The following is a 22,073-nucleotide window of genomic DNA, read 5'->3' on the forward strand; positions in this document are numbered from 1 at the left end:
TAAACACCATTAAATTAATGAGAGAAGTGTATAATACGCTCCATGTTTAAATGAGATGTACGACCACTTTCCCAACACGTATTCAAGTTTATCTCTTTATCTGTGACAGAAGTAAAAATGGGATGCTACACAACCATTTAGAATTCAGTGGGATTACTCTGTATGAAACAACCCTTTGCCTCGCTCTAAGCCCCTCACTGTGGTCATCTCGTTTCTGCCTCCTTCGACCTCTCTTCTCCCTCTTTCCTGCAGCTTCCTCTTCTCTCCCCTGTGTCTCTGCTTGCTTTAGAGCCTGGCAGGAGGCTCAAATCTGAGGGCTTAAACTTGATCAAATATTCAGCAGATATAGATTTCTCACAGTCCCTGGATTCTTCACCTCTTCCACCCAGCTGCTTTCCATCGCTCCCCCCGCCCGTCCTTCTCTCGAATCTCTCACTTTTGCTCCCCTCGCTGCAGTCGCAAACAAAGTTGTGCGCCGCTCACAAACATACACACACTCGCACAGACAGCCACGCACGTATGCACATGGGGAATCATAAACTAACGCGGAGTGGCGGAGAGGTGCAGCTCATTTAGGCTGCAGTGCAGTGTTTCTCTCCGCTTCCTCTCCTCCATTGTCTCTTCTCTCTCCTCTATTTCACTCTCCGTTTCACTAATGTTCCCCCATCTTTCTCTCTCTTCATCTGTCTCTCACTCTTCCTCTCTCCCCTCTTTCTGCCCTCCCTCTCCCCCATCTGGATTCTGTCATTTATTTCAGCTTAACCCTGATAAATAAACCAGTGAGTACCTCTGCATTATTGAACACTTCGACATTGCTGTCTGCACGCACTGCGCTGGCCCTGTGCTGTCCAACAATTAGACCACACACACACACACACACACTCGCACACACACATGTAGCCCCACCCTGTCCCATGTTGCACACAGAAACACCAACCAAAACTTGCCATTAAAGACACACAAATTCGCATAAAAATACAGCAGGGGAAAAGAGACAGATGGATGGACAAGCAAGATAAACAGAGAGACGGAGGAGAGGAAAACAATACCGAGTCAAAGAGAGAGAAAATAAAGTTTGCAGAAAAGAGACTGAGACACCATGGTATGCAAACAACTCCCATACAAACACACACACGCGCACCAACACACCATTAACTTTCCCGCAAAACTTAGAAACGTACCCACACATGCAAACATGCACAAACACACTTATTTTTCTAGGTGTGCAGGCCCCCGTCAGCTCTTCTATTATTCATATTAGCAGGGAGTTGTTTATCTCCGCTATTGTGCGACAGCAAGCACCGGGCTCTCCGCAAAGCCCCAGGGGGCCCTGCTCCCTAAACACACCGCTGGGAGTCATTCATGTGCACACAGACACAGAAAAATACCTTCATGTCCATCCTACATAGGCATACATGCACATGCTAGCCGCATAGTCGCACACAAAACAGACACACAATTTCATACCTCTACCCATGCACACACACACACTCACTGACTCACACACGTACACACTGCCATCTGTCTGAGTATGCAACAACAACAACAACACTGCAGTCCCATAGCGACTGACCCGTTCACTGCAACCAATCTTTCTGTGTGTGTGTGTCTTTTGGGTGTGTGTGTGAGCTATTTTCAGATTTGTGTGTGTGTTTACAACCACAAGCCTGCCTGTATGCCAATGTGTGTGTGAGTGCATATATTTATGAGAAAGCCCCCGTGTATGGCGATGTGAGCATGCATATGTTAGTTCGAGCACCAAGGAAGATTAGTGACATGTGAGTGTGTGTGTGTGTGTGTGTGTGCGTGTGTGTGAGTGAGTGAGAGAGAGAGAGAGAGAGAGAGAGAGAGAGAGAGAGAGAGAGAGAGAGAGAGAGAGAGAGAGAGTGAGAGAGAGGTCACAAACATATGAGGTCATATGTATGTTGGAGCCTGCAATCATTCACTGCTGGTGTGCACACTGCTGTGTTTAAACATATATGTGTGTGTGTGTGTGTGTGTGTGTGTCCTATTCTCCTGACAGCAGCAGCGGTGATTGAAAGTGGCCGCGTTGTTTCAGTGTCACCCTGCAGATGAGAAGCTGTGTCTGTGTGTCAACTGACACTCACATCCCATTGCCACCAGCCACACACACAACGACAGACCTGTCTCTGTCTGTTGCCATCGTCTTCTATCTTTCTTACTTTTTTCTCCCTCTCCTTTTCTGCCCTTTCATCCCCGCACATACATCTTCTTACATTTTGTTACTCTTACTTCGCATCCTCCCCATCTCTCCTCCTTGTTGTGTCGCTCAGCCACTCTATATCTTTCCAGCCTTCACTTCCATCTCTCAGTGTACAAAGAAAAAGACATTGGTTTGACAGCTATCCAGGCCTCTTACTTGTAATGTTGTTTTAGTCCATTTTTGTACTTGATAGAAGGTGCTTGCCACTTTGGACCATAAACTGAACATGATTAATATAAAAAAATATATAGAAAAGTATATTTAGGCGCAATTGAATAACACTTGTAAGCCATTTTATTTTGAATTTGCCCAATTTTAAAGGTCCAGTGTGTAGGATTTAGTGTGTAGAATTTGCCACCAAATTCTACACACTGGACCTTTAACATATCTTTCCTAATTTGTCTAACAAAAACAGTACATGTTGTCATCAGGTTTTACAGTACAGGGATGATTTCTTTAAGTAAAAACAGTTCACAGTGAGGTCTGTGGATTATCCAGAGCAACATGGACGCTGTTTCTGAAAATGCTGCTGTTGATTTTTTTAATATCAGCAAAAATATCAGGAGGAAATATTTCAAAACCTGAGCAAATTAAACTAAAATGATCTGCTTGGCTTGATACCACAAGGAATATGTGAGAATTTTTTTGTTTTGGTAATTTGAGAAACCAACTCTTTAAAAATCAGCTGATTCCTCCCATGTGTTCCCTGTCCTTCAAGTTGCAGATCAGCTGCACGGAGACGGTTTCCTCTCGCAGTTCTCATTAAGTAAACACGTCATCAAGGCCGCACTCTGATTGTGAATGTGTGCGAACATGTGTGTGAGTTTGTGCATGCATGCGCGGAGTGTGTGTTACACAAGGCCCTGGCGCCTGCTTTCAAAGGATTCATTAAAAGCAGTGAAAGGCTTGATCTGCGGTTTGGGTTGATGTACTGAGCTTGTCTGTGTGTATGTGTGTGTGTGTGGTGGGATTTGAATGGGGAAAAAAAGAAGGAGAGAGGAGAAACGAAAAGGGTGGAGAGATGGAGTGAAAGACAGACAAAACTAACAGAGAAAGAGAGGGGGAGAGTGTGTGTGACAGAGAAATGGGTTTACATAAACTCTGACCTCGTGTTATGAATGAAAACATCAATCAATGAGTATAACTAATCAATTTCCCCACTCTTTCTCTCCTCTCCACAGGATACAGAAGCAAAGAATTACATTTAATGGGATTCAAGTAATCTGATTACAAAACAGTGGCATCTGTGATGCATTAGTGGCTGCAAAAACAAAGGAAACTTTGGATTTTCTTCAGACTGCTTCCTTGATTTTCTTAAGGCATTCTCTCTTCAAGTGATCAATGATACCACTTGTTGATGATGTCAGCACAAATTATGATGCGGAAATGACATTTCTTTGAGTTTTTAGTATCACTCACCGTGCATCACAGTGGCAAACAGCAAAGGAAACTGATTACCCAGTGGACTTTAAGCAAGTTACTCGTAATCTGTAATAGGTTTAACTTTGAAATTAACCTCCACTGCCTGGTCCCCTCCTGCTGCTCCACCATCCAACCCCTCCACATCACCGCACATACACTTTCTGTGTGTGCCTGCATGGTCTGCACTGTGCAAATTAAATCACGTCATGCTATAGGTTAATTAAAACACGATTTCCCTGAGGCCTGCACATACACGGATGCCCTCGCACACATGCACAAACATCCATTTACTGTTACTGAAGTCAGGGACAAGCCAGTCCACAGTGTGTTCAGTATGCATGAAATCTTCCATATAAGGCCAGTAAGCACACACACGCCACAGCAGATACGTGGTTCTAAATGATTAGCAGGATTAACAGTTATTAATTATCTCACAGCCTCATTAAGTACACAGAAGCTCTGGTGAGAGACTAAATACAATTCTTCATTAAGAGCACATGATCAAAGACACACTGCACGCAAGCTATCTGGTGACGTTATCAATAAGATAACAGCACCAAATGCTCCTTATGATCAGCTACACCCCCGTCTCTTCACCTGTCAAAACTCTCTCTCTCTTTTCAAATGTGTGAGTACACTTGTGTGTGTGTGTGTGACCTTGTGTTGCAGCCGTCATTGATTGGGCTAGAGCTGTCAATCGATCAGTCTGGTCTGTGTGTGGAGATAAAGGTGTTTCTATCTCTGGACACTTCAGTTGCCAGGTTTGAGCACAGAAAAGAGGTGGTAAAAAATGAGGACTGTGGGCCACATTTGGCCCTTTGTTTGCATATTTCCAAGCGTGTGAAGGGTTTTTATGACTGTTTTTACTTTACTGCAATGTAATAAAATTCAAGTTTAAGACAGATGTTGTGAAAAAAGACTTGTTTATTGATGGAAGTTCTCCAGTGTGTACTGGCTTTGTGCACAATAAGCAGTCGACTGGGTGTGTTTGACACACAACCAGCCCAGTTGCCAGAAGAGAATGTGAGCATTGTACATTTCTGCAAAACACAGATACACTATGTTTGTACATTTCATATGTATCATATCAATGTTTCTGAAGTGATGTAGCTTAGATTACATGTATATATGTTGAATTTCTCATTAGGAGGAGGGGATGTATGCATGTTAATATATCAATAAGCCAATCTTTTAACATATGTGCTTTAACATAACATATTTTAAATGACAAGATAATCTAATTTAGCTATCAGTGTGTTTATGTATGCTGTGAGTGTATCTTGCAGCCATATTTGACGTGGCTGTCCAATATCTATCAGTCATGGAATCAGGTATCAGAGGGTATCACACTGCATTAATTTTCCTCCCTACTTATCACGCCAAAATTCCTGTATCGCTGGGTCCCTGGGTGCAAATGCGGCGCACTGATACACACACATGCATACATGGTGGCTTACTGTACTACCGCATTCTGTCTCACCTCCTCATATCTAATCTAAGCGAAATACTTGTATGTTGATAATGATGCAGGGCGCAGGAGAAATGTGCCCAGTGCCTCACCTCTCTTCATAAATACACCGGGTATGAGGACTGATAGCGGAAAAACCAAGCGCACCTGAAACCGGCGAACAAATATAGAACACAAAGAGGCATGAGGGACTTCACAGACTTCGAGAGATCTTATATTCTCTTTGTCTCTTTCTGTCTCTCTATCCCCGTCTGTCTCTCCATCTCTGTCCCAGCTTCCTGCTCCTCCTGGCTCTACTCGTTCCGTCGTTTTTAGGGTTTTTTTTTTTTTTCCAACTCGCAGATGAAAAGAAGTGAAAAGAGCATTTGCACACCTGAGTGAATAGAGCTTGCAGGTGTGTGGGAGGAGAGCTATGGGAATCAAACAGGGTCTCTCTCTCTCTCTTTGTCTATCCTGCTCACTCTCTCACTCCTGGGGTGTTTTTACAGTGCCTGTGTTTGTATTGGAAACTTGTGGGTGTGCAAAAGTGTGTGTATACATGCATGAGTGTGTGTGCTTTGTGCGTGCCTTGCTCCAATTGTGAGCGCCGAACGCTCTTGGCTCTCAGTTCGTATTTAAAAACAACCCACAGGTTTCGGTTGACGCGACCTTTACTTGCAGATTGTTCTGTCCGATACAAACGCTTGGCCTGGCTCGCCTTGATGACCTCATCAGGTCTTCACACAGGCCTAACTCCAAACAAACCTTCTGGATAAACCAAAACAAACTGTGCTGCGCCATTTGCGGTCACTGCGAGGCTGGCAGTAACAGTAAACAGGCCCGAGGCCAGCACAGCAGCCGAGCAGGACAAAGACTTAGCAATGACAGACACACATACACACACACTTAGAAACGACACTGAAGCACAAATGTAACCATACTTCACTAAACACAAAATCCCACACAAGCTGCACAGAAGGACAAATCCAGGGACATGCTGCAAAAAATGAATAGAATAGAAGGTAGGTTTTTCTTCTGCTTAAAGAAACATCGCCGGAAGTTTGCTTAATTCCACAAAAGTAAAACAAGTGACATTAATAAAAGCCAATCAGATAACCCGCAGCTACAGCAAGGTTTGATTTGGTAAAAGACCCTAACGTATCCCAAAAACAACTGGCTCATCTGGTCATTTTTTACAGTGTAAGTCATTTACTGTATCCACCCATGGACCGGATCACACACAATTCTCAAACCTAATTACTCTAAACACACCCGCCCAATCATCACCATCATCACTGAAATAAACAAACACATTCAGGCACAATCAGAAATCAGCCATGCAATCATAACAACCCCCCCATCACCCCCCACGCACTGCTGCAATAAAGCAAAACACACACGCCCACCAACACACACTCCATCCCCTCATCTCCAGTGCTCGTTCTGCCTCCTCGACTCACCGATGATGTAGTAGTCGTGCATGCTCTTGAACTCGTGGCCCCACAGATTGGGCGAGAACTCCTGGAACTTGATGGTGAAGCGACGTTCGCGGGCGGGCTCATCGCAGGTCAGCACGATGTTGGGGGCACCGGTCACCTCGCAGCGGTCCGCCTGTTCTCGCGACGACACGAGGTAGAGCTTGTAGAACTCGTACTCTGGCGTGGACCTGGCAGTGTCCAGCGGGGGGCAGATGAGGTCCAGCCGGTCCCCGATCTGAGGGTACAGAACGTAGCCCTTGTCGTCCCTGAACCTGGAGGGAGGAGAGAGGGAGCAAGAAAATAGAAAGAAAAAGAGAAGAGGGAGGGAATAATTAATTAAAGTGCTCTCTGCAATATAAACCAGTACAGAGCCACCTGTCCTTGGTGCTGAATGAGCAACAGATGGGTCCTTTACGTCTCTTATTTCTCCTACTTCTCTCTTATTTTCTCTCCTTCAGTGGGAACAGGTGCTTTTACAGAGGAACTGCTGTGCAATCAACTGCACAAATAAATTTGTACCACACAATCTCACGTAATCCCCTGCTGACCTCATGAAGTGGTGGAGACGAAAGTAGAGAAATATGACCACCAGTTGATGATCCACATAGAGGAAAATAATCACCAATCCAAAACCAAAATGAATTCAGTTATTAGAAAAACATCTTCTTATTTCTTATCTCTTTTTCCCTGTCAACTACCCCACAAAAATTACCTTCTGCTTAGAGATGTTTTTCAGTGATCAAAATCTTGTACAGGGCTCATTTATGCTAAACGATAGATTACACATATGGACACTGATGGAGCCTTCTGTGTGTACCATGCGTTCATGTCGTCCATATTTCTGCACATTCTCTGAAAGCTTACGGATACAGACGAAAAGGAATAGTACCACTGGAAACCATGGGGGCAGTGTGAAGTAGTTCAAGCGAGCCACGACCACAAGACAAGACAAAGACATTTAAATCAGTAATATTGCATAAAGAATTGACCATCCACATGTTGCAATGTACTTAATGGCTTAACCGCATTCTATAATGCTGCCTCCATTAAAAGGTACATTATCATGACCTCCTCCACTGTTTGCTGTTGTCAAAACCTTAGCGGATGTGTCTATCCCAACATAAAGGTTGCACAGAAATACTTGGAATGCATATACATGTAAATGTATGCATGGGAAATGAAAGTGAAATATTATAGACAACAACAAACCAACAACGAAAACTTTTACTTTTCCACTTCTTGCAGAACTAATTTCCTTGTGTTTTCAGCTCTTCTATTTGGAAGTAAGAACTGAGGCGTGTCCGTAGAGGAAGAAACAGGCAGACAACTATCGCCGCACATCAGCAGAACGAGGCTGCCGATGCCAAATCTCAGGTATGTACAGTTAATTAGTTTGCTAATGAGCTGGTTTGATGTCTGTCATCCACTTCTGATATGAATGATGTGCAGTCTGTTTGTTTATAGCCGAGCTGATGATTTGACACCTGTCACGTATGGGAAACCTGCAGCCTGAAGTGATTTAAATGCAACTGTTTGACGTATGGTTTATTTATTATCATCATCATTAGAATGTAACTGTGGCGTTTCAGTGAACAGCTCTAATGGAACATGGTCTTAATGAGGTTAAATGGCTTTCCTGGGGTAAACACTGCAGTAGGTTTTGAAGAAATATATTTCACATAAAAATGGAAATGAATTGTGCATATCTGCAAAAACCCAAATTGGTCAAAATCCAGCTAGAAGCCGACATCAAGTGTTTTGTTTTTTTTGCAGCAAGGACTGCTGGTGGGCTCGCTGTGGCTGCACAGCTTTCAGAGGTCTTTCCAGAGCAGAGAACATGAAACCCAGCAGTCAGCGGGACATAAACTCAACAAATGACTCAAACTCTGTCATTCCCCTCACAGCACAGGGCCATCTCTTGCTGATAAGGCCAACTACTATGAGTTATCAACTTAGCTCCCGAGGCCTGTGATGGCTTTAACACTCCATGCTAGCATGATTGGCTAACAGTGGGAAATCAGAAAGCGGTCTATGCACACCCATAGTGACTTTATCTCAGGTTAAAATAAATGTCACTACTGGCAGAAAAAGAAGGGAAAGTGTTTATAGTAGTAAAAGATAAAAAGGAGGAGGAGATTTGCTGGATTTTCTTGACTGTTAGAATTCTCACAGAATGCTAAGTGACACTTTGATGTTTAAGTGGGAGGAAGCAAACGCCTGTAATGTTAAGAAGCCCATTTTCTGTTAACTCTGACTCAGACGCTGCTTCTGTTTCCAACAAATCCACATGAGCGCTTGGGAGTCACAGCACTCAAACCTGCTTAATTATTCTCTCTGTTCTGCTGTCAGACAACTGTTTGACCATTAAATAATAAACAATACAGGATCACAAAGCATGAACAGAGTGAGAATTATGTTGTGTAACTGTTCTATTAAAAAGACTAAATAAATCCTACTAATGTCACTTCAGCAACAAATTACACTTGTATTTGCCTAGATGGACTAAATCAGTGACTATTTTCTTTCAGGATTCCCCTCAAAAGCTGAAACAAATAAATGCCAAGTAATTATTCACATTATTAGGTAATAATGAAAGGGGCCAAAGTGATCTTAACTGATATAACTTCATCTGGTAAAGAATAAACCCTCTTTTTTAATGCACGTTTCTCATAAGTTGTACTTGTGCAAATTAAAGGGGTAGTCCAGAGAAGTAATACTTCACTTCCATAAAGTTGAGGGACTTGCGAGAGGCAGATTTTTCATCATACCTGTAAGAATTGAGGCAATAGAGGCTGAGATATGTTTGATTTCAAGCAGAGTTTATACTTCTGCATTGAATGGACACCGTACCTACAGCATAGGCTCTGCGTAGACTCGTACCTTCCACTGTAGCCTGATGTGCACCTCACCAGAAATGTAAACTGAAATCCATTTCCCTCTTTGGAAACAAAATATTCTTTACTTTTATTTCCCAGATAAGAAACAATAAATTGTGAAGACAATAAAGCCCCCACAAAAAAGCACTTTCAGTCTTGTGTGTGATTCATTCTGGCTTCTTATGAGTAAAAGAAAAAGTCCACTAGCTGATTAGCTAATTTATGCATCAGGATAATGTCAAAGGCTTACGCTAATAATGTTAGCATGTTGTATACAGTAGGTTAGGAAAATGTTTCAAGTGTAAGACAAATGTTTTATGGGTAAATCTTCTTTTGGATGTGCCAATAAATTTCATCTAAGGGAGCAACAGTGTGCGGACATTTTTTATGTTGTTTATTGCTATTCTTTTTGTCCTGCACCTGCGTTAAACAGCTTTTGAATGTGCGCGTCTGCTTTGTCTTTTATGTAATTAATGCAATGTAAAATGCCATAGGCTTATGCTAATAATGTTAGCATGTTGTATTTGAGGGGAAACATGTCTAGCAGAGGGCGGTTGGTTTATCTATGAACCTTATGAGTTGTAATGGTGCCGAATTTTGTGCTTTTGTTTAATATAGTTGCTAGCAAGCCATGTTTTATGTGAGTTTCATATGTTATTTGAATCAATCACACTTTCCTGCACTTCACAGAGGCTCAGTCCAGAGGCATAGAAACCTGACTAATGACGTTATTAACTAGTGTTTGGGAGGTGTGATTGCAGAACGCCTCACAAGTTTTACTCGTCACAATGGCGTGGGCCCCTTGCATAGGCTACAGCATAGGTCCTGCATAGAGCTTACGTAGGCCTACATTTATAAATCAGCCTTTGGTCCCCGGTGTGAGTCAAGCTCCAAAAACACGGGATCCTACATTTTCCATAATGCAACTTTATAGCATTTTTGTTAGACCCTCACTGCCTGCTACACGCCCACATCTGTAAAACTCCACTCCCTCACTTTTAACACAGGCTTTCAATTAAAAATATTGAGGTCTCTAAGCCAAAAATGGGATAACTGACATCGCTATGACATCATTAGTGTGAAATCTCTCTGCAGAGCCACAAAAGACATAAAACTGTTTTCCCAGGCTGTGTAGCACGAACCTTGACAAGTAAACTGATCTGCATGTGTAAAATCGGTGGAATGCCCCTTTGAAAATGACATTTTAAAAAAATAAAAGACTCAACGCCCCCCCACCCCCACCCACCAATATTTTAACAGTGAACATCAGAGCAAGATGAGCTTAATTTTGCTGTCAGAATAAATGTTGTTAACCTGGAGCTTGATAGCCTTGCTGTTATCAGATCATCTTTGTTTTTGTTCCCATGTGAATCAGATTCATTTAACTTCCTGTTCCGCGGTTTTCCTCTTGGTCATGCATGCCCTGGAGCTGACAGAAATGTCATTATTCTTGCAGCTATTTTGTTCATGCTGCGAGACAACACTGTACTTGTGTTATTTAAAGCACCATTAAGGTCAATATCAGGTTATACAGGACACATTATTAGAGGGATTTTGTCTCTTTGTTGTACCTGCATCTTTCTGACCAATCCTCCCCTTCCATGCAGGCTACATCTCCCTATAGTACTGCGAGCTAACAGCCTTAAACCTGCTGTAAATTGAGATGTACGCTTTATCTGTTGGTGTGTTGGCTGCCGGCGCACACCGGAGGGGAACTTGAGAAAGCAGACTTGAGCGGCGGAGGAGCTTTAGCTGAGGCGGGCCCAGAGGCCTGCTGGGAAGCCACTGTTCCACTTCTCATTACCTGGGTCACTCGGGGTTATCAGGCAATACTTAGACTGGAGAGGCAGGCACTCAGCTTCACTCAACACGTACGCACACACACGCACATATTTCACCTTCCTGTCGGCTTCAGACAGGCAAGTGCAGGCACTCACACCATTTATAGAGTATGAACTGTAAACATGGTGGTGGTTCCTGAGGCGTCTGCTGCAAAGCCTAAACAGAAAAATCTATTCAGCACACACACACATACACACACAGAGGCCCATACAAATGCTCTTCTGCTAAACACAAAAGGTTTGCCCAAACACATCCACCCACATCCAAACACACAGGTTTAGTTTTCCCTAAACATGAGCACTGGAACCCACTGACACACACACGCACACATGCACACACTCTTCTAAAAACAAGCACCTTTTGCTTCCTGCATGACGCATTCTGTGAGTGTATCTGATGGTAGCCTGAGTCACAGTCAAGCTGCATTGCAGAATGGCAGAGCAAACACACACACACACACACACACACACACACACACACAGACACACACAGAGGACGGTATGAGTGTTAAGGTAAAATGCCACCGGGCAGGTGCAGTGCTCGAAAAAGAAAAGAAAGAAAGAGGGAGAAATCAGTGATGTGAGAGAGAGGGAGGGGAGTGGAGAAAAAAATATTGAACATGTCAGGCAAGGTATGTAGCAACAACAAAGAAATGTGGTGAACAAGCAGAAAGGAAACGGAGACAAAACACTCCACAGAAGGGAAAGACCTTAAAATATCACATGGAAGAGGAGGAAAACACAGACAAATGAGAGGGATGGAGAAGAGGAAGAAGGAAAGACAGACAGTGACAGTGAACTGCAGCATATTCCTGCTACAGAACTCAATTTTCTGATAGGCTCCGTGTTCAGGGTGTCAGATTTGCTGAGTTAACCCAGAGTTAACCTAGTGTGTTTGTGCACTGTAAACAGGATGGGGGTGGGGACACCTTGACCTAATCTAATCATGTGGTAGAGCAAGAAAAACAGCATTTATCTCACAATTCGCACTTTCCCTCTCTTCTGCGTGACATCCTCAGTGTCAACAAACCTTGACAGCATTCAAACAGCAAGTATGGTGATATACAGTCACTTACATGCAGCCTTTTTTCTCTGTAACTACATGTATTAAATCCACTCTTAAAGTCTTGTGTAAAGTGCGAGGCCGTTTGCGAGCCTTGTGAATCTCCACGATGCTGTCAAACACACTTCCAGTGGAGAAGTGCAGAAGAGAGGAAAGGGAAGTGAAGTGAGGTGAACTTATAAACAACTTTATAGAGTTCGTCTGTGACCACATCTAAATAAATCATCCCATTCAGACACAGCCCTGAGCACCATTACGTTTTCCCTTTCCTCTTTTCTTTCTACGTTTTGCTCTGAGAGAGACACTCTCTCTGTCTCCATCTGCTTTTTTTTTCTCCCCTTCTCCCTCATCTCTTTTTGGCTGTCCACTCTCTCCCTCTCTCCCCTTCCCTTTTTCTCAGCCGTTAACAATAGAGCCATTCATGTGGCCACACTTTGAAACACGGTGTGGGGGGGGTTGGAGGAGGAAGAAGAGATGGAGGGAGGGGGATGGGGGGGGGCTTTCCTCTCTTTTCTCCGCCGCGGCTCTTTTATGAGGGCAGAAACATCATTTTCTCAACCCAAGCGTCACCCCGCCGCGACCCCCGAGCTGAGCTGAGAAGACTCAAGTGTCAGTCTCCCTGACCTCCCCCTCCACCTCTTACACCTCCTGCTTCTCACCCACCACTCTCTCCCACCCTTTCAAAGCAGTTGTCAGCATATAAACTTGTAAGATGTAATAGATATTAAATTTGCAATAAAAATTAACGAACGACGACAAAAAAGAACACAAGAGATGTAAAGACAGCAATGGCCTCCCCTGTGAGCTCCATGTGTGTCTGTCTCTGTCTTTTCTCTTGTCCATCTGCATGTTGTCTGCAGTTGTACCTGCTCTGGGCGGCGTATCGGACAGCTCGAACATTTCCCAGATTCCACAGTGGCAACCCGAGATGTGTCCGGACCAAAGCCGGGGACACAGGTGCAGCCGACGGGGGAAGAGGAGGGGGGACAAGAGAGGGTGTGTGTGTGTGTGTGTGCCACTCTATGTCTGTAGGAACATGAGAATATGAAGGCGGGGTGAGGGAGGGCAGATGAGTGTGAGCATCGAATCCGTGAGAGAAAAATCCAAACAAACCGAAGATAGTGTGGAGAGAATTAGGTGGGAGACAAAAGAGAAGAGGTGGGATTCAAAGTGATAAAGCATGAAAACAAACACATAAGGACAAAGAGAGAGCAAGAAGTTGGACAGATTGCAACAGAGCATAATGTGGATAAATAAACTAGTGTAAAAAAAAGGACAGAAGGAGGATGGAGAGGAGGGAGAGGGAAGGACACTGAATTTGGCAGAGAGCGCAAAATAAACTAAAATGAAATCAGCGTGGCGGATTTACTCGAAACTCCACATCAACTTTGACCTCCCCCATCCTCTGTGGGGGTTTTGTCCTTGAGCTAACCACAACCTGGTGCGAGCGGGAAGCCGAGGAGAGACAGCAAAGGACCGATCTATTAGGGAATAATAAACGATGGCGGTATTCGGTTCTGTGGCGGGGGAGATTTATAGCAGGCCCTGCGCATAAAGCTGTCTGCACTAATCTCATGGTATACACAGCGTAATCACACACACAGGGGCCCTGAGTGCTCCCCCCCTTTTAATGTACACACACTGTCAGACGCACGGCGGGGGAGCACGCACACTAAAGAGTAGCAAACCGATCGGCTACGGGAGGAGCACACACTGTATAGGACAAGCGTGCACGCACACACACCCGCTGAGCTGCAACACCTGCAGGCCATCTAGTAGCTGTCTAAAGTAAATCCGCTGGGTCTCATTTGCAGGAGAGGTGCTTTCCAAAGAATGCCACAGTGAGCAAACGCACACACACACAGCGGAAAACGTCCATTTTGAACATGTCATTTAAGCCCACATGGAATTTTTTAAACCTCACTCTTGAAGTGAAAATTCTGCGCCATAATTAAATTTACTCCAATGCACTTTCATTTGCTTTAATGAATTTCCTTTCAAACAAGTGTTAGAGTCTTGAAAGAACAAAAACGACTCCTCTGGTAGGAAGAAAATGATTCAAGAGATTTGGATATGTAAAATTATCTCACTCTACTGACAGACTGTTTTACCTACTTTAAGAAAAATATTATTCTAAGCCTCAGTGCTGGATTAAATCACTTGCTACGATGGAGATTTTTTGCGGGGCACCCACACAGAGAGGGGACTGCGGCAGCTATCATTTTCCACTGTTCTGCTGCAGCAATCAGTACCCCTATATGCTGTGCAGCCCCAGACACACCAGCCATATATAATGTAAAACATATGGTTGGGAGTATATAAAACATGTATTCACCCGATGCACAATCCGTCTTTGACACAGTATTTGTTGGAATCAAATTGACCTGTTGTGCTCAGCACGCCTCACCTACATCTTCTGCCTGCTGCTCCATCTGATACGTTTACAATAAAAGATTCAGGAGCTTTTAAATTTTACTCATGTTGCGTTCTTTTATCTTGACCTCGTCTTTGATCGGCTCTGTAATCGAAAAGGGATTTTTCCACGTTGGCAGAAGCCATCCTGTGAAATATTACTGAATTAATGCTATGTTCGTGTTTTTATATAATTATTTAGTCATATATCAGTCTGAGAGGATTAAATTGTTCATTAAAAAATCATGAAGTACCTTGGTTCCCCGCTGTAGCTTTATGTAACACTCAAGTTAAAGGACGTTTCCCGATTCCTGTATCATCTCTGACACATTATTTGTCATCTTAAGCTGTTCTCGGGATTAATAATCAATGATCATGATTTAGTTATTTCAAATTCAGCATCATGCAGACACGACAGCCTCTGCTTCCATCAGTGCACAGGGCAGACAGACGGTTTTAAAATATCCATAATCATGATTACTGTCTTCATTAAAGAACCATATACCCTGGAGAAGAGCTGCAGAAAGTGGTCTTTGACTGTGTGTATAGAGCTGCAGAGGGATAGAGATACATTTGTACGAAATAGAGGGAGACAGAGAGGGGTTAGGGAGAGACGGGCGGGGGGGGGGGGGGGGGGGGGGGGGCTGTAATGTAAATTGATGAGAGTTTGAGTCTCTCTAGAAGGCATGGCCCAGATACCTCCGAACATTTCTATTATGGATGAAATGGTGGAATGGATGTGAGTTCAACGGGGAGAGAAAGAGGGAGAAAGAAAGTTACGAGCAGGGTTTCCATCCAAGAACTTTTGTTCTGGAAATGATCCCTTTAGTTAGAAAAAAGGGGGATATAAACAGAACAGTTTCGATCAACTTTCTTATGTATTACAAGACAAGCTTATCCTCACCAACCCCTCTGTCCCGCTGGAAGGTCAGTCAGCTCAAACTGAAGCCCTGTTTATATATCTGTGTTGAATCTATGCCTTAGGTATACCGTAGGTAACACAGACTCACTGTATTTCAAACATTTGTCTCCTGAGGAGGGTCTTACAAGTCAACGATAATATGAGACCAATAATATGAGAGAAATAATGAAAAACTACCAAGAGACACAGAGTCAGAACTCCAGACATGTACTTCTCTCAGTCTCAACTCATGGCATCCTGGGCAGTACGCATTTCTAAAGAGAAACTATTATCTTGCTCAAATGAATGAAGTAGATACTTCTTGGATGGTCAAAGGGAATGGAAAGTATCTATTAAAATAATGTATGTCAAAAGGTCAAGTGTGCCCAATACTGTGAAGTCCAAATACAGTAAGTCTATGTTACAATGTAGCTGCGTAGCCTCCACCATAGCCTGACGTGCATCTCCCCAGAAATGTGACTAAATGCCATGGCGACGCATACCATGTATTTACTTTTATCTCGTAGACACAATAAAGTCCCCACAAACAGCATTTGAAGTCTTGTGTGTGATTTATCTTGGCTTCATTAGAGAGGAGGAAAAGTCTGCTAGCTGCTAGGCTAATATATGCAATGAAAGATACCATAGGCTTATGCTATTAACGATAGCATGTTGCATTAGTGGGGAAAACGTGTCTAGTAAAAGCCAACAATTTTGTCTGTAATAGAGACAAGTTTTCTACATTTGTTAAACGTTGTTGCACTAGTGGCACAGAAACCCCTCTGCCAACTAGTGTTTTGGAGGTGTAAGTGCAGAGTGCCACAGACACACCACCGCACAATGCTAGCAGTGGTGTAGACCAATGCACAGGCAACTGCCTAGAGCCTACATACAGCTATAAATCAGCCTTGATGTGGCGCAGTCAAATTTTCCTCAAACACACACAACTGTATTTCAAATTCTAGTGGAGACCCATTTTAACAAAAGATACCAAATATTGAATTTGTTGGCACAAAAACTCAGCTTCCAGCACCCTCATTTCCAGCCACAGCAGGAAGCTGTTTTCTGTGAAAAATAAACCGACTTCCTGCCCAGCACCAAGCAGCAGACAGAAAAGTTAACAAGTAGCTGGTGAACATAGTGGAGCATCTAGCAGCTAAAGAGACATGTATTCCTCTCAGGGGTTGGTGGGCCAAAACAAAGCTAACAGCACGACTTATAATTGATGCTAACATGGCTAAATTTGCAATGGTTTGCTAACATTCGCTGTAACAAGGGGATGATACTTTAATGTTGTGTTTTCAGTCTGTTCCATTGAATCTTAGTAGCCAAAAGAAAAAAACATATACGGACATAACAGAAGAAAAATGGATATTGAAGAGTTAAATACAAAAACCCGGAGAGACAGAATGAGAGATAAGCCAACGATGAAGAGCAGCGTGAACAAGGAGAGAGGAGCACAAGGTTGATGTAAAGTCAGTGAGCGCTGGAAAGCCCTCAGGAATGTTGGTGGTGAGAAACGACAACGGCGGTAATAGTTTCCATATGGTGAGAGAGGCAGGGAAAGAGAAAGAGAGGAGGATGAGAGGAAAAGAGGTGGTGGAGAGAAAGGTAGAGAGACACTGATGTTGTTTGGGAGGGAGGGAGGGAGAGATGGGAGGTGGCAGTCAGCAGGTAGGGATGCAGAGCCTTGTTTGAATAGTTAGTTGGCATCATGGGACTTTGAAGGTAACTGTGTCCTTGTCATCACACTCACACACACACACACACACACACACACATACACACACTCTCTCACACACTCATCCTCCTGTCCAGAGGCGGTCCAGAATGCTGCAGCGTCTGTGTCACATCCAGTACATATCACACCCAGCGTAACCACGGAGACACGGGATGGAGGCACGCTGGATGCCTTGGCATTTGTAAAGAGCACGTACACACACACACTGTGTTTGCCTCTCCTATAAACACACACACACACACACACCCTTCATCTCCCTTGATGCTATGCTCCTGCTGCGCTCAATACCTTCCATATGATACAATGCAGCAGATGAGCGTATCACATTAAGTTGAAACTTGTAGCTGCACCATGAAGAGAAACTAGAACTAACTATGGAGAAAGACTTCTTCTCCTCTTTGAACAAAGCTGAACAACGCATCCATATTCAGGTCAACAGAAACTTTTCTCAAGCAAACACCTCCCTCTCTTTTTTTCCTCATCTCTTTTTCTCATTTGCATCCTTGTTCCTGTTTTTTTTTCTCTCTTCGTGTTTCTGCTCCTGCATCTCCAGCTCAGAACTTTTGTTCGTTGCTTCTTTTGACTCCAAACATTCGCCAGAAGTGAGCTCTACACACTGCTCTGTATTCAATCCTGTGTCTCACCGAGCCTCCCCCCTTGTTCTGTTTTCTCCGTCTCTCTACACCTTTCTTCGTTCCTGTCTTTCTTTTCTTTCCAGCCAATCATATGTCACCTCACTTGTTCGCAGCTTTGCTTTGATTTGAGTTCGTTCAAAAACACTTCAGTGGTACGGAAATGGAATAATGCAAAAATAACTAGATATCTCTGTGAGCCAGGAAAATGTGACATAAAAACAAATGGTTCAATAATTACATGTTCTTTCGCAGCGCGCTTTAAAATCCACAGTATGGTACCCCTGGGGCCTTTTAGCAACATACTTTTAAATATCAGTGTTTTAAACGTACTTGCTTTAGCTCAGTAGTGTCTATTTTTACTTTGGTGTAACATTTATTTTTATATCGATAATGTTCTACTTTGTATTATGGTCTGTATTAAACCTTGCTACTTTTATTGTAATTTAATACATATTACAGTGGTATTTTCTAAACCTGGCCTGATTTTAAAAAGGCTGTTACTGTCCTGAGAAAACCACATATCCCCACAACATTTACTTTTGATTTGTTAATAATAAACATCACTGTTTCAGCTTTGTGAATATGTTGGTTTAAATGGTTTATTCAGGTTGAAAAGTACCCACTAAGGAAGACTCAGTTTATTTGAAAAATTCAAAATCACAAAGTTAAGAGATTTTCATTGGACTGCACTTATATATTAATCTCTAAATTAATAGTCAAAGACTGTTTTCCCATGTCTTCAACTATCAATAATGATTGCTTTTATTATTCATAAATTGGTTGATTATTCAGGAAACAGTGACAAATATCCATCCAAATTTCCAGGAGCCCTGTGTCACCTCTTCAAATGGCTAATTTTGTCCAACTAATAGTCCAAAACCAGAGATATTGTTTCATATTCAATATTCAAGACATTAAATTTAAAGTTATATTACGCAGGGAAACCTACAACTCAAATGCCAGAATAAATATTGACATTATATGTTTCTGGAAACCACAGATATGTAACATTTGTACATCATTATGTAACGGATATGTTGAAATTTTACATACAGGCACAAAATCCACTTTGTTACCGTTAGGAAAAGATGTTTTGGCTTAAAATACACATTTTCAGTGGCACAATACTCGCTGGAAATGCACTTAAAAACAACCAGTGTTGTTGGTTGTTGGTCTCGAACAGTGGTCTGCATCTTGGCAGCCATCTCAACGTCACACCATCCACCATCCCATCCACCTCCAAATGACAAAGTCAGCTCATTTACGTTATCAGAACTATGTCACTTTAGGAACATAATACATATTAAATGTACAAATGTAATGTATCTGTGGTTTGCTGGACTGTTCACTCCCAATATGCTCATCAAGTGACTGGAGTGCACCTAATGTTTAGAGGCTGGAACAAGCAAATACTTTTCATTTAACCAATCAATTAAAAAGTAATCGGCTATGTTCCTCCTGTCTGAAACTGTTCAACCTTGAATATTTTGTCATTTTTCTAAACAGTGTCAGTTAACATTGGCAGGATTTCATGCTTCTGTCTGAAACTGAACATGATGACATGCACTAACCAGCAGCCATAAAGCCACAGTGGAGGCATGTTGTGTTCTAACTGAAGGAGCTGCTCCACCATGAAACCCAACCATTCCTCCGGGGGATCATGAAAACCTAAAATCATACTTTTGACGTCCCTCCTCATGGCTAAAATATCCCCCCATCTATTTCTTTTTCTGTTCTCACTCCTAAACTGTCTGAAACCACCATTTCCTCCTGCTCCTGTGTCTCTTTTCCTCCCACCCCCTCTTTCCCCATTTTCAGCATGTACTCCGGATGATTTGCAGCAGTCTGGATTGGGCCCATTAAGGTGGTCTAGTGGAGGTGTGTGGTGATAGAGCACTGCAGGTCCTGACAATTCTGCATGTGTGTGTGTGTGTGTGAGAGAGAGAGAGAGGGAGAGAGAGGGGAAGAGATTGAGAGGGCCCCCCCAGTTCACAAATGGATACACCTACACATGTGAACCCCTCAACGGTGACTGAAGGAGACCCTTGAGACAAACACATGCTACAGACCCCCTATAACTCCCAGTGAGGTTTTTAGTGTGTTTAAGTATATAGCTCATGGTGACATACGTGCGCACACATACATGGATAGTGGCAGCTGGTGTTTATGCCTGTTGTGGGAAAAGTCTTTGAGCTCCAACTCTTTCACTCCAACCACCTCACTAATTTAATTAGGTCACTCAGGGCTCTGGAGGACTGAAGGTTATAATGCATGCAGTGGCTTTTATTCTCTATGCTTCACACACACACTCACACAGACACACACACAGAAAGAGAACCATCCAAGAGCCGTCCCTCTGGGAGTGAAGGAGTGAGGTGAGACGCTGACCTGCCAAAGTGTGGGTCACCTACGTCTCCAAAGCTCCCCGTATGTGTGTGTGTTTCCACATGGGTTCATGCATGTGGGCGTTCTCCGGAGGGTCCCCTCTCCCCATCTGTGACCCCAAAGGGCCAGTTGTGTGTGTGTGTAGGCTCAACTTTGCTCCGGAGAGGCCACAGGGTGTAGGGAGTCTGAAACTTTAGCTAAAGGCGACTCAACTTAAGCTCCGTCAGGCCACGGTGTCAGGAGAGCAGTGTAATCCATAGGGGGCCCCTAGGGGCCACCAAATATGCAGGACCCCTGGGACATTTTTTTTTTTTTTACAAAGCTGCTAAGTGTGTGAGCAAAAGTGCATGCCAGTAGTATATTTATGTTTATTTGTGCTGGAACCTTAGCGTAAAAGATAAGGCTGGCGTTATTCTATATTTTCTTAATGTCAGCAAATCTCAGTGAAGACAAAAACCAACAGTGTTTCCTTGTCTCTCCAAGTAAAGTTTCCAACTCCTGTATCCTGTGAACTCAGCTCTAAGTTCCTACTGAAGACATTAATAAATATATAGTTTTAGAAAGGCATTATCATTTCTTAAAACAGCTGGGTACTGTAGTTTTTAACAAACATTACTCAAACAGGAGTAAATGCTTTTGCTGAGGACTATTTTTAATTGTGGAGTAATATGCATATCCTGCTCTAGTGACTTTTTCTGGTAGCAAGCATCCATTTTGCATGTTATCAGCTAATTAAATTAGGGTTATTAGGGGTTGTCAGCATCAAAGATATGGGTTAAAAGGCTCCACAGACTGACTCTGCACAGACTAGTGGGTTTAGAGTGCTGTTATCAGCCCACTGAATGACCATTACTATCATAAGTGGTTTTGTTAGGCTTCACTTTCCTTAGATTTAGGTTCAGAGACTATGCAGTTAGGTTAAGAAAAAAACATGGTTTGCCCTAAAATAAAAATAACCTAACGTTGTGGTTTTACGTGTGGTTTTACACAAGCCCTGTTCTCCTAGGGAAAGTCCTTTGTTTGACCTGTCTACTTAAGTGGACTTTCTTGCTCTTTATACTAATGTTACTTCTCCAGACTTCCTCTATTGCCGCATAACAATAAACACAGCAGTTTAATGCACTGATAATGACACTGTAGACATGTTAGTCAGTGTAGCAGGAGCCATCTAAACCGCATCTATGTCGCTGATAACCACTTGTGGTGCCTATTTAATCAAGTGACAACATTCAAACTGGGTGTAGCAAGACGGTATACTGTATGTGGGGACTTCAAGTTAACTACAGTGCCTATGAGCATCATAATGAAGGAACATCACCCTGGTTGCCAGAAGAAAATGTTGCCAGAAGAAAACATTGTTGCATGTTTTATACATTTCATATCAGTGTCTCTGAAGTGATGCAGTATATGAGGTGATTTTGTCATCGGGAGGCGGAGGGGCTAGTGGACGGCGTGTTACCTATACAAGTCACCTGCAACACTGCAGACCACTGTCCAAGACAGACAAAGAACAACAAGTTTTTCCAGCAGGGACAGTACCACAAATGACACTGCTGTTTAACCTTTCCTGCTGGGATAGTGCCACCACAATTGGGTATTTCAGACCACACCATGATCTTTTCCTAACCCTAAATGATCAGTTTTTTTG

General features: G+C 43.0%; 1 protein-coding gene across 1 annotated transcript in view; it reads right to left on the reverse strand.

Annotated features, from left to right (window-relative positions):
* efnb3b (ephrin-B3b) overlaps positions 1–22,073 on the reverse strand; it is a 91,139-nt gene that overhangs the window by 36,592 nt on the left and 32,474 nt on the right. The window contains exon 2 of the mRNA XM_033609840.2: positions 6,554–6,843. Within this exon, the coding sequence (XP_033465731.1) occupies positions 6,554–6,843 (290 nt within the window). The remainder of the gene's footprint in view (positions 1–6,553; positions 6,844–22,073) is intronic.

This window comes from Epinephelus lanceolatus, chromosome 22 (genome assembly GCF_041903045.1).
Source record: "Epinephelus lanceolatus isolate andai-2023 chromosome 22, ASM4190304v1, whole genome shotgun sequence".
Lineage (NCBI taxonomy): Eukaryota > Metazoa > Chordata > Actinopteri > Perciformes > Serranidae > Epinephelus > Epinephelus lanceolatus.